Below are 11528 nucleotides of genomic sequence, written 5' to 3' on the forward strand. Positions count from 1 at the left end.
GGGGCAAATAAAAGACAAAAATGGTCAGTTTAATATTTTATTCACATTATTGATAAATGATACTTCTCACATGTAAGCTTCCATGTGTGAGGACTGCTGATCCAGAATCAGTTTCTGCACAATCCATATGGTGTCCTTCTCAGTCTCGCAGAGGAATATGCGGCACACAGCACTCATCAGTCTTGTTTTTGACATTCAGACTAAATAAACTTTTACAGCTAGCTCTAAAACTGGACCTGACAATGTTTCCATTATTGCTCCCTCTCTCTCTCTGAGGCTATATGATGGCAGAGACTTTACATATCAACCAAAAAGATTCAAACTGTTTATTAGCGATATCTAAACATATCAGAATGCTTGTTTTCTAGGAATTGATAGACACATGTTCATTGCTGTGATTCCAATAGGCGCTGTTTTTATCTCTTATATGTTCTCAAATCTTACTAGTTATAAAACTAATGCTGATGATAAACAGTTATTATTAGCCTTCCTAGGAAATGTTTTATTATTTTTTTTAAATTTCCAAAATGTTTAAGAGCAAGGACAGTTACAGTGTTTTTATATATACTACATGACAAAAGTCTTTTTGTCGATCCCAGTTGTAAGAGTAAAATATAATAAATTGACTTAAATTGAGTTACCTATTGGAACCTGCATGGACCCAAGATTCTCATAGAAATCAGTCAAGTTTGGTAAAGGAAAAATCATGGTTTGAAGTTGCATTCAGTATGGGGTGTGCGAGAGATCTGCAGAGTGTATGGCAATATCAACAGCCTGAGGGATCAAGACATTTGTGCTGCCCATTACATTACAAACCACAGGAGAGGGCAAATTCTTCAGCAAGATAGCGCTCTTCATACGTCAGCCTCCACATCAAAGTTTTTGAAAGCAAGAATTGCTCCAGAATTGGCCAGCCCAGTCACCAGACATGAACAATATTGAGCATGTCTAAGTGTAAGATGGAGGAGGAGGCATTGACGATGAATTCAAAGAATCTTGATGAACTCTGGGAGTCCTGCAAGAACACTTTCTTTGCCTCCAGATGACTTTATTAATGTTATTACATTATTTAGTATATTTAGTAAGTTATATATTATTTCTGTTAAGTGACATGACTTTAGTCTAATCAAAGTCAAGACCTTATTGTCCTAATTAAATGGTTAAAAATCAAGGCATGATCATATTTTAGTTTGATAAAATAAGCGTAATCTAGAAGCCTTTGCCCTCATAGAAGCCACATCTGATACCATATTATCAACCAGAAATCAAGTTATTATTTGTTTTTCCAAAAACTAGGATAGGCGACAACTTTTGTCAGGTTGTGTATTTTCCCAATCTCTCTTATGAAAAAAAGTCTTGTTTATTTTAGTCTGGCTGGAATAAAAAACAATAATAATGTAAAAACTGCAAAGGTCAATAATATTATCCAGATTTATTTATTTCAGATTGGCAACCATTATTGTCCAATGACTTACCTAATGAACCTAACCTGCCTAGTTAATCCTAATTATCCTAGTTAAACCTTTAAATAGCACTTTACTGAACTGAACATTAGTATCTTGCAAAATAACGAATAAAAGTTTATGTACTATCCTCATGACAAAAATTGTTTTTTATAAATTAGTTTTTTTCTTTTCACATCACTTGTAATTTTTTTAGAAATGTTAAGAATTTAATTTAGATAATAAAAAGATAATAATTGAATTTATTAAATTTCTGGTAAATGATGTCAGAATTTACCGGTATTTTGGAATGGATGTGTGAATGGCCTTTTCCAGAAAAATTCCAGAACGTCCTTGCCTGTGTGAACGGCACTTTTTTGAATTTACCGGGAAAGTCGTTTTTCGGATGAAAATTTTTGGATATTTAACGGTATCACTGTGTGAAAAGGGCTACTGACTTCCATTGTAGGAAAAACAAATATGAAAGTCATTGGTTACAGGTTTTTCAGCTCTATACAAGATAATACATTTTAATTGGTGTTCTGTTCAACAGAAGTAAAAAAAAAAAAACCTTACAGTGGTTGGAACAAGTGTTGAACAGGTAAGTGAAGAGCTAGGATTTTCATTTTTGGGTGAACTATCCCTTCAAAGTAAAATAACCAAATAATTTTCATCTTGTATCATATTGATTATCGAACCATTAGCCAAAAAAATTATCCATTTTTTGTATTAAGTTCCCCAAACTATTTCCCAGCCTAAAAGGGTTTTATTTGTGTGCGTGTTAAATATCACATTCCACTTAGAAAATCATCTGATTACAAGAGTAAAATGGTAGAGTAAAAGAGTAAAACAACAGAATTAGCTCTTTGATGCTTCTTGAGATTTAATTTAATGACATCTTTTAAAAAAATCTCAATTGATGTGCCTAAATAACAACACACGATAGACACGAATGTGCGGTCGGAATTCAAAATACATGACAGAGAAAAACCTTTACAGTCCGTGTCATTAAAATAGGTTTACCAATATGCTATAGTCACAAGTGGAATCTAGACAACTGTACAGGAAACAACAACAGCAACAACAACACGCAAGAACAAGGAATTCAGTCTCTTTGGAACCTCGAGGGGGGGAGAAAAGCTACCTAAAATGACACCATCTCATAAACACTGTAAAAACAAACACTGAGCACAGATGTACTGTTAGATGTTGAGTAATGAACAGTGGCCGTTCACAAGAACTGGTAGCGGAATAGCCAAGGACAAACACTTTAGAAGAACACACACACACACACACACGTGACAGGGGCCAAAAAACTGTGGTTTTAGGGGGGGGGTTTGGCTTTTCGGTGTCTTTGCAAACGGACTGCTAGATCTCAGGCCTCCTCCCACAGCACTCGTAATGGTAAGGCCTTTCTCTTTCCTCCACACTAATTTTGGATTGCAGCTGGAGGGACATGTAAGAGAGCGAACTGCCCATGACTGCAGTCTGCCATAGCTGCTATTATCTGTCATTCTCTCTCCCTGAGATAATACTGTTTGCCAGTTCATCCACCTATCAAACATTTAATAGCTTCACCCACTCCCTCGCTCGCAAAAACAGGATGCAATTACGATGTTACTAAGGAAAGAGGTCGGACCAAAACCAAGATTGCTCATGCTGAACCCATCCAGACCCCGTTATAAATATGCAGTTATGGTTAACATGCGACATGGGTCTGATTTCTTTCCAGGAACAGAAGAATGGAAGTAGTGTTCCCAGAATTTAAGGGTTCGTTCGTCCCTAAATTGTTTAGTCAGCCTCATAAGACTTTCAGAGCTCAATTGAAGATTTTCATTAATGAATTCTGCTCTGTTTAATATTCCATTGAAAATCGATTCACTCAAATGCTTTGAAATTGTAACGATAACATTGTTGTAAATCTACAGGAATCAAGTAAATGAAAAAAAATTTGTGGCTTTTATTAACATAACTGTTATCTCAAATGCTTTGAAATTGTAAAGATAACGTTAAAGTAAATCTACACGAATCAATTAGATTAACCCAAATCTTTGAGAGATACACGACCACTACGTATGATGACCAGATTTAAACCTATGGCTTTTATTAACATATTTGTTTACTCAGATGCTTTGAAATTGTAAAGATAACTTTAAAATAAGTCTACATGAATCAAGTAGATTAATCCATATTCTTTAGAGATACACGACCACTACGTATGATGACCAGATTTAAATTTGTGTCTTTAATTAACATATCTGTTCACTCAATTGCTTTGAAACTGCAACAATAACATTAAAATAATCCATATCCTTTAAAGAAACATGATCACTTCATATGATGGCCAGATTAAAAATTTTGGCTTTTATTAACATAACTGTTCTCTCAAATGCTTTGAAACTGTAATGATAACGTTAAAGTAAATCTACACAAATCAAGTGGGTTAATCCATATCTTTTACAGATACATGACCACTACGTTTGATGACCAGATTTAAATTTGTGGCTTTTATTATTATGTAAACATTGATCTGAGTGTAAACATTAATCTATGAACATAAAGGGAAGCTCAACGTTATCTTCTTGACATGCCAGAACAAATATTATTGGTTCATGGAGAAACTTGGATGTAGGTATGGGACGATAACCGTTTTCAAGGTATATCGTGGTTTGGAAAGGGTTTTAAAAACCGCCAACATTTTCTGCTGTGCTGTTCCTGTGATATATGTAAGATTTTTTTGTTTATGTTTTTTTTAGGACAACAGTATCTTCAGCAGAAAATTTATCCAAAGATGCTGTTTTAAATTGTAAAGATGACTGTGTTTTTGAAACTAATGAAGAGAGCAGAAGTCAATGATTCATTTGTTTAGACATGTTTACTGTTCCAAAATATTTTAAATGCTTCCTAAAAAATATATTGTGTTCAACAGAGAGAAATGTGTTTGTTTTTTTACCCAGATATATAAAAAGAATATATTGTAGAGCAGTAAAAAAGCAGTGAAAACATGATATTTTTATCCAAGGTTATCATACCGTCGGAATGTTATCCCAGCCCATGCCTACTCGGATGTTCTATGTGACATGTAAGAATGAACCTCATTGGTTCTCGCAAATCAAGCAAGCAGGATTGAGCTTCCGTGACCAAATTTGATTGGGAAATACATTGTTTACTGATAACTGTTTATATGTTGGGTGACCAGATGTTTAGGATTTCCCAGGACAGTCCTGTATTTTGGCTGTTTTAGTTTATTTCAGCATGTTGATGTATTTCCAATTGAAACAGAATATTGATTAGGGGGCGGGGCTTAAAATAAGAAAAGAGAGGAACATTTTGCTGAGAATATGCACTTTATAAATGTCTCTTTAAAAGATTTAGATCGGCTCAGTTTATATGGAATTGTTTTTTGCTCTCTATGAATGTTTTGAAGCATTTGTTTTGACTTTCAGAGGAGGGACAAATATCTCTTAGTCAAACGATCCTAAATTATGTTACAAAAATTAGCACTGCTTAATGACAGAAATTAATTTAGTGTTTAACTAACTATTAGAGGAATAGTTCACCCAAAAATGAAAAATCTCTTAACATTTACCCTCACAGTCAAGTGCTTATGAATATTTTATGACTTTCTTTCTTCTGTTGAACACAAAACAAGATATTATGAAGGATGCTGGGTGGGAAAGCAGCCATTTGACATCCATAGTAGAACAAATATACTATAGAAATCACTGTCTGCTTCTTTTTGCAACATTCTTGAGTATATCTTCCTTTTTGTTCAACAGAAAACAAGTTGAGGATGAAAAAACCATCACAGCATTTTCATTTTTGGGTGAATTATTTTATTAAAGGGTTCTAAAATCCTAATTTCCTTATTATGATCCTTACATGATGTTCTAGAACATCCCTATCAAGGCTTTTGAATCCACAAGGATAATAATGTTGTAATGGAAATGCAAATTGTCGGTATCAGGTTGAAATGGATATAGTCACATCTTCCTTGAGCACAGCCAGCAAGCTTTACGCATTACATTATGATTCATAGCCTAGTTTCCTATGCCATGGTTTATGTAAATATAGCATCGCTCTTTGAGAGATCGCTGCTGTTCGCCTGTAGTAATCATTTAGAATATCATGGGTATCGACTAATCACCATATTTTTTGACCTGAGCTCAAGCTTGATTTGACTTCATTCTTAAAATGTATTTGAATTAGAATGTTTTGAGTTAAAACTAATAATACAAATTCCTTAGCTTTTGGCTGATGAAGATTACATCTGTGCTTCAAGGGCTGGAAGAAAGAAAAAAAAAACACATCCATTCCGACAATGGATGAGTCAGCACTGACTCCAACCACCACAAGTGCAAATGAATGCAGAGTGAGAAGAGGTCTGAGTGTCTGAAACTGTTTTGGCTGTTGAATCCAGGCTCACATCATCATAGCCTTAGAGATGAGATAGCAAGCAGATGGGACACGTCATTCTATTTAAAGATTGCATTAGCATTATATGTCACTTTCTGGTTGTCATGATAGATGAGCTCAAGCGGCTGAGAATGAACACAGGATTTTAGTAATTAGTGTTTTTTTTGCTAATAAATGTACACATTTGATTATACACATTTATTAAGGTGATCGCTCACTCAAATCTTTGAAAACGTGTACTCACCCTCAAGTGGTTCCAAACTTTTATGAGTTTCTTTTTTCTGTTGAATGCAAAAGAAGATATTTTGAAGAATGTTGGAAATAGGTAGCATTTGACATCCATAGTAGGAAACTAAATATTATATTTTGAGAGATTAAAGAATTAAAACAGGTTTGTAAGAAGTAGACGGTGAAAAATTACAACATAATTCAACTTTTTTGGCTGAACTATCCCTTTTGTCTGTGGTCTTAGCACAATTATGTGCTAGCTTGTTTAAAAAAGTCTAGATTTAACCAGCCAATCCAGTTTCACAATAATTTGATTTGTATGTTTGAAGAGTTCAGATGCAAAAACATCTAAGTGCCGTCTGAAATTTCCATCGAAAACGAACGTTTTTCTCAGCCTCCTTTATTTAAGTTGAGATATTTACCTTTAAAGACCAGGAAAAGGACTTATTCTTTGCCATAACAGTGACATTACTAAACAAACACACAGTAGCCTGATAAAAGTGCTAATTTTGGAGGAAAATTTCAAAAGGCATTTAGAGGTTTTGCATCTAAACTCTTCATTTATTAATAGACGTGAAATCATCATCACATGGGTTTTACCTTTTACACACATCTCATAGGAAAGTGACCATTAATCCTCGGTTCGCTGTTTGACTCCTTCATTTAGAACACACATATAATATTCCATAGAAACACAGTTTTCCGTCATTTTCTTGTCATGGTTTTCTCTAAAATGCAGTAGTGCTTTGCTTTCCCCATGCAGTGACCAACTGCATATGGCTTTTCATAAAGTGGTACGGTTGGTCATTTAGCAATAAAGGTGGTAAATATGATAAGCTACAAGGGCTTCATTCTATGCTATATTCTTCTGTACATTAGCAGTCTGCAAAGCTCATGCTTATGACGTGATTATATAGTGGATGTGCTAATGTTCGAATGTTTCTCAACCTAGCTTTCTAGCTGGATCACCGAGAAATCGCAGATTGCATGTGACGTTTACCCAGACTACCTCTAGTCACACTTAGTGGGCTTGAAACTCACAGGAACATCTAAACACTCCAAGTTTAGATTCCACTAATATGGCAAGACCTTTTCACAGTATATACTTAAGTGCTACAGATTAAAATGCTGGAAAGGTTTTGCAGAAACAGCCAAACACTGAGGATGGCAAACTGTGTAAAGTCTCTTTGTCCGAGAAAGCCACAACAATGAACTGTCTCCGGTCAAAAGATACACATCCTCCCTCAGACTACTATGGGAGTGTCAGAAAAGACTGAACTGATTGAGTCTGCCACCGATTTCTTCCTCTTTCCCTTTCCTTGCATGGCCTCCTCATCCACCTCCTCATCTCCGTTCGGATTCACCTTTCCATTCTGTCCCTGCAGGTCCTTGGGGTCAATGAAGGCCACGTGCCTGTTGAGCTCTGCTTTGGTGGCCATGTCCTCATGCGTTGGAGTGACACTGAGCATAGAGGAGTGGATGCTGTCTTCATGATGGTTCTTTGACTTGTCAGGACAGCAGAAGCAGCGGCAGGGTGTTAGATATAGATAGATAAGAACTAGGACCACGCTTGCCAAGCAACCCACCAAAGTGGTGTAAGCAGTGTTGAGGGTATCGCCATTGCCGTTGAGGGTAAAATTGTGGACTTTGACCACTACATAGAGTGTTTCGTTGAGGTATTCACTCACGGCGAAGCAAGTGTACACACCCGAGTCCTCAGGTCGTATTGTTTTTAATTCAAGATCACCGTCTGGGAGAACCACAGCGCTCAGGTTATTGCCAGGAGAAACCACTACATTTCCAGGTAACATCCAAGTCTTTGACATCTCCCGATGTCGGGTATCACAGTCAAGGATGAGCGTCTGCTCCAAATAAGCCTCTCTGTCTGTTTCTTTAAACGTACTGCAGTTCATATGAATGTTGAGTTCGTACAAACGCAGTACCCGTTTATCCGGTCCAGGGTGAACACAGGTATGGTCGTCCTTAAAGTCCAAAGCCGAATTGAGTCGCCTGATGTTCCAATGTGCCATCAAACTGTACAACTCGCAGTCGCAGATGAGGGTGTTGTTATGGAAGTAAAGTCCATTCTTGATGTAGGCCGGAAGCGCCTGCAGGTCTTGAATGGGGAGAACTTTGATCCGATTGGAAGACAAGTCCAACAGGCTCAGCTTGTCCAGTCGGTTCTTGTCCTTGACGAGCTCCAAAGGGAAGCGAGATACCAAGTTCTGGCTCAGGTAGAGCTTCTGCAGGCTACCGAGGCCCAAGAAGGCTGTGCGGTCTATCTGCGAGATGTGGTTGTTGTAGAGCAGAAGAACCTCCAAATGTATCAGTGGCTCGAAAATGAACTCGTCCAGCTGTCGCAAAACATTTGATGAAAGATCCAAGTAGCGCAGTTGCTTTACGAATATGAACGCCTCGGAAGAGATGAATGACAAACCATTGTGACTGAGTAAGAGATTGTGGAGATTGGGCAGTTTGTGCTTGGTCCATTGTGCGCGTAGTCCGGTTATCTCATTAAAACTAATGTCAAGCACGGCTGTGTAGTTCGGCAGGTCAGACGGGATCATCGTCAGGTTCATCTTAGAACAGCTGACAATGTTGCTGGCGCATATGCACATTTTGTGACAATTCAGCGTCGACCCTCTGATCTTGGGGATCAGTGCAAGAATACAGGACAAGCAGACAGCCCACCTAATGCACCAATTAATGGAAGGGGGCATTTCTGACACGCAGTTAAAATGTGGTTGTAGCACAAGTCATAAACTCCTTGTTCAGTAGTGAAGCTGTTTAAATCCTTTCCACACTGTTTGGAGAAACAGCTTGTGGGACTTATGAGGCAAACGCAGAGCTACAAGACAAAAAAGAAACAAGAGTGTTTTATTTACCTTTTAAAAACAAAAATGAAACTGCTCAAATGTTAACCTGTTTACATCTGATGTACGTTTCAGTAATTCAGTAATTGAATCACAAAATATTTAGTTGATAGGTTGCTAAATTGTTAATTTGTAATCATTAGTCAAAAGCTAAATTAAATTATCATGCTGTATAACAGTAGAAAATGGTCATATCGGCTACTCTAAGTATTATGTTTGTATTTTAAAAGTAGTATTATTACATAAACATTATTAAATATAATGACAGCCTACATCTTTCTACCTATCATTCTATTCAGACAGACAAACAGACTGACAGACAGATAGATAGATAGATAGATAGATAGATAGATAGATAGATAGATAGATAGATAGATAGATAGATAGATAGATAGATAGATAGATTATCTCTAAACCTTAAGATCATCTTTAAAAACACAAACTATGTATCAACAAAACACCAAGATAGGTTTTCATTTACAATGTTCAAACGTCAAAGTAAGTGTCAGATGTCTATATCACATTTTGCTCTTTGGCTGCATTTATAAGAACAGCTAAACTGGTAAAAGCTGGTCTTTAGCTGCTCCAAGCTGACTGCAGAGCGTCTTGGACCAGCAAGAAAGCAGCAAACATCATGAGGTGATCAAACAACCTTATTACAAGGTAACTGGCCCGCGAGCTAGCATGCGCCAGCCATGACCAACGCACAGGAACCACAATAGATTCTCCTCCAAGGGTTTTTAAGTGCAAATAAAGCAGGGAAACTCACTGGAACATGATACGGATCTGAACGGGTTAATGTAACGTGAATGAATGTGAACACAATAGTTAGAACAAGCGCGCGCAACTAATGCATGCGCATAGGTTTACAAACAAGCTCTGACCTGTTCATTCAGATAAGAGTATGGCGCACATGGCGGGATCTGTACATCAATATGTCTTATTTATTTATATACATATTTTCACTTATTTGACTGCACTTCCAATGTCATTAAAAACGCAAATTTGACAGGAGCTATAACTCACTGTAAATGTTAAGATCTCTGTGATGTGGCCTCTACGGACTAATCATGGTGTAGCACTGCACCATTTACCGTATGCATAAAGTCATCTGTGGTTTTAATAAAACATAAAGATAACAAGATTACGAAAAACGCGCAAATATTTTACCTGCATGCTAATTTTCCTAAAAATGTCATTTCAAAAATGAAATATTCTCTTTAATCCATTTCATCACAGCAGAGTGACACGTCTTTCCCATTTAAAGCGAAGAGAAACGGAAGCGCCAAGGAGAGCAGTGGACGCGCAGTCTTCAGAGACTGAAAATAAAACGTTTCCAGATCGAGCGCAGAGCGAAAAATGATGGCAGACACACCAGAAACAGCGTAACACGGTAAGAATAAGATTACGTAAAGAAACAGACTCGGAGAACGCCATGTCTCAGTACTAACCTTGAGATGTATCAGCGCAGAGACACATGAATCCCTTTAGAAAGTCCATGTCCTAAGGAGCGCCCGAGCTTTTCTCTAGCAGCAGTGTGACTGAACGGGTGTAAATAAGCGCCCGCCGCAGCGCACACACCTCTCAGCAGCAGCAGCAGCATCTCTTCATGAGCGCATGAGCAGACCCACACACACACACACACACATATACACACCGCAAACACACACTCTGCTGGAGCACTTGAGTCTGTGTCCGCATAGGCAAAGCATCCGTGAAGAGCTGCATCTTTCAGCCTCAACTGACAGTCTGCTTTCTGCTGCATTTACACCTCATTTAATTGCTTCTTGTCAGCTTGCTGAGCACATATGCCTTTTCAAAATTAATAACAATAATAATAACAGTTTAACTGCCTGCTCTACCAAATGTTTAACAAACTGTTTTAAATAAAGTCATTTAAAGGCTGATTTAAAAATTGGTTTACACACACAGTATTGTTGGTTTACAAACAAAAAAACAATCCTGTTGCACTACTACTACACTTGATTTTGGTTTTATTGTAAAACAAGAAAACAAGTTAAATGAGAATCTGAAATATTTTATGGCACACTTTAATAAATAAAGATGATTTATGTTTTATTTTGATTACATTTTTAAATAAATTGGTCTAACACTTCGTATTTTCGGATTGTCATAGTATTTGTATTAATTTCAGTACTTTTACCATAAACCAACATCACTTGGTATAGGTTGATATTTTAGAAATTATAGAATGTGTTAAAACAAAAGGCATTGAGTGTGCTAACAAGCGACTTTACACTCTCAGAAAAAAGGTACATGGTGGTAATAATGTTCCTTAAGGAACAGTTTTGTTCCTATGTAAAGGTTGTACTTTATATGGTACAGAAAAAAACCTCTTCTGATACTGCTCTGTACATTTTATATTACAACTGAAACGAAGGTAAACAATTGTTCTCATAAAAAGTGTTGGACAACTCCTTTATTACAGTATGAAAATAAAAATGACTGGAAAAAGTGATTTTATAAATAATTTCCATATCAAAAAATGAATCATAATTTAAAACATATGCGTAAAGAAAGTCATTAACATTAATTATTAACCTCTATA

General features: G+C 36.7%; 1 protein-coding gene across 2 annotated transcripts; it reads right to left on the minus strand.

Moving 5' to 3' along the window:
- Positions 1–2300: 2300 nt before the first annotated feature.
- On the minus strand, positions 2301–10487 carry amigo1 (adhesion molecule with Ig-like domain 1). Of its 2 annotated transcripts, XR_012384360.1 has the most exons (3): positions 10411–10487; positions 6687–8934; positions 2301–6139 (listed from the first exon to the last, which is right to left on the minus strand). XR_012384360.1 is itself a non-coding variant. In XM_001923988.9 (2 exons), the coding sequence occupies exon 2, from the start codon at positions 8804–8806 to the stop codon at positions 7331–7333; it is 1476 nt and encodes a 491-aa protein (XP_001924023.1). In that variant the 5' UTR covers positions 8807–8934; positions 10411–10487; the 3' UTR covers positions 2301–7330. The 2 variants fall into 2 exon arrangements, 1 of the variants encoding a protein (XP_001924023.1); XM_001923988.9 differs by having other exon boundaries at positions 2301–8934.
- Between the last annotated feature and the right edge of the window lie 1041 nt (positions 10488–11528).

This window comes from Danio rerio, chromosome 8 (assembly GCF_049306965.1).
Source record: "Danio rerio strain Tuebingen ecotype United States chromosome 8, GRCz12tu, whole genome shotgun sequence".
Taxonomy (NCBI): domain Eukaryota; kingdom Metazoa; phylum Chordata; class Actinopteri; order Cypriniformes; family Danionidae; genus Danio; species Danio rerio.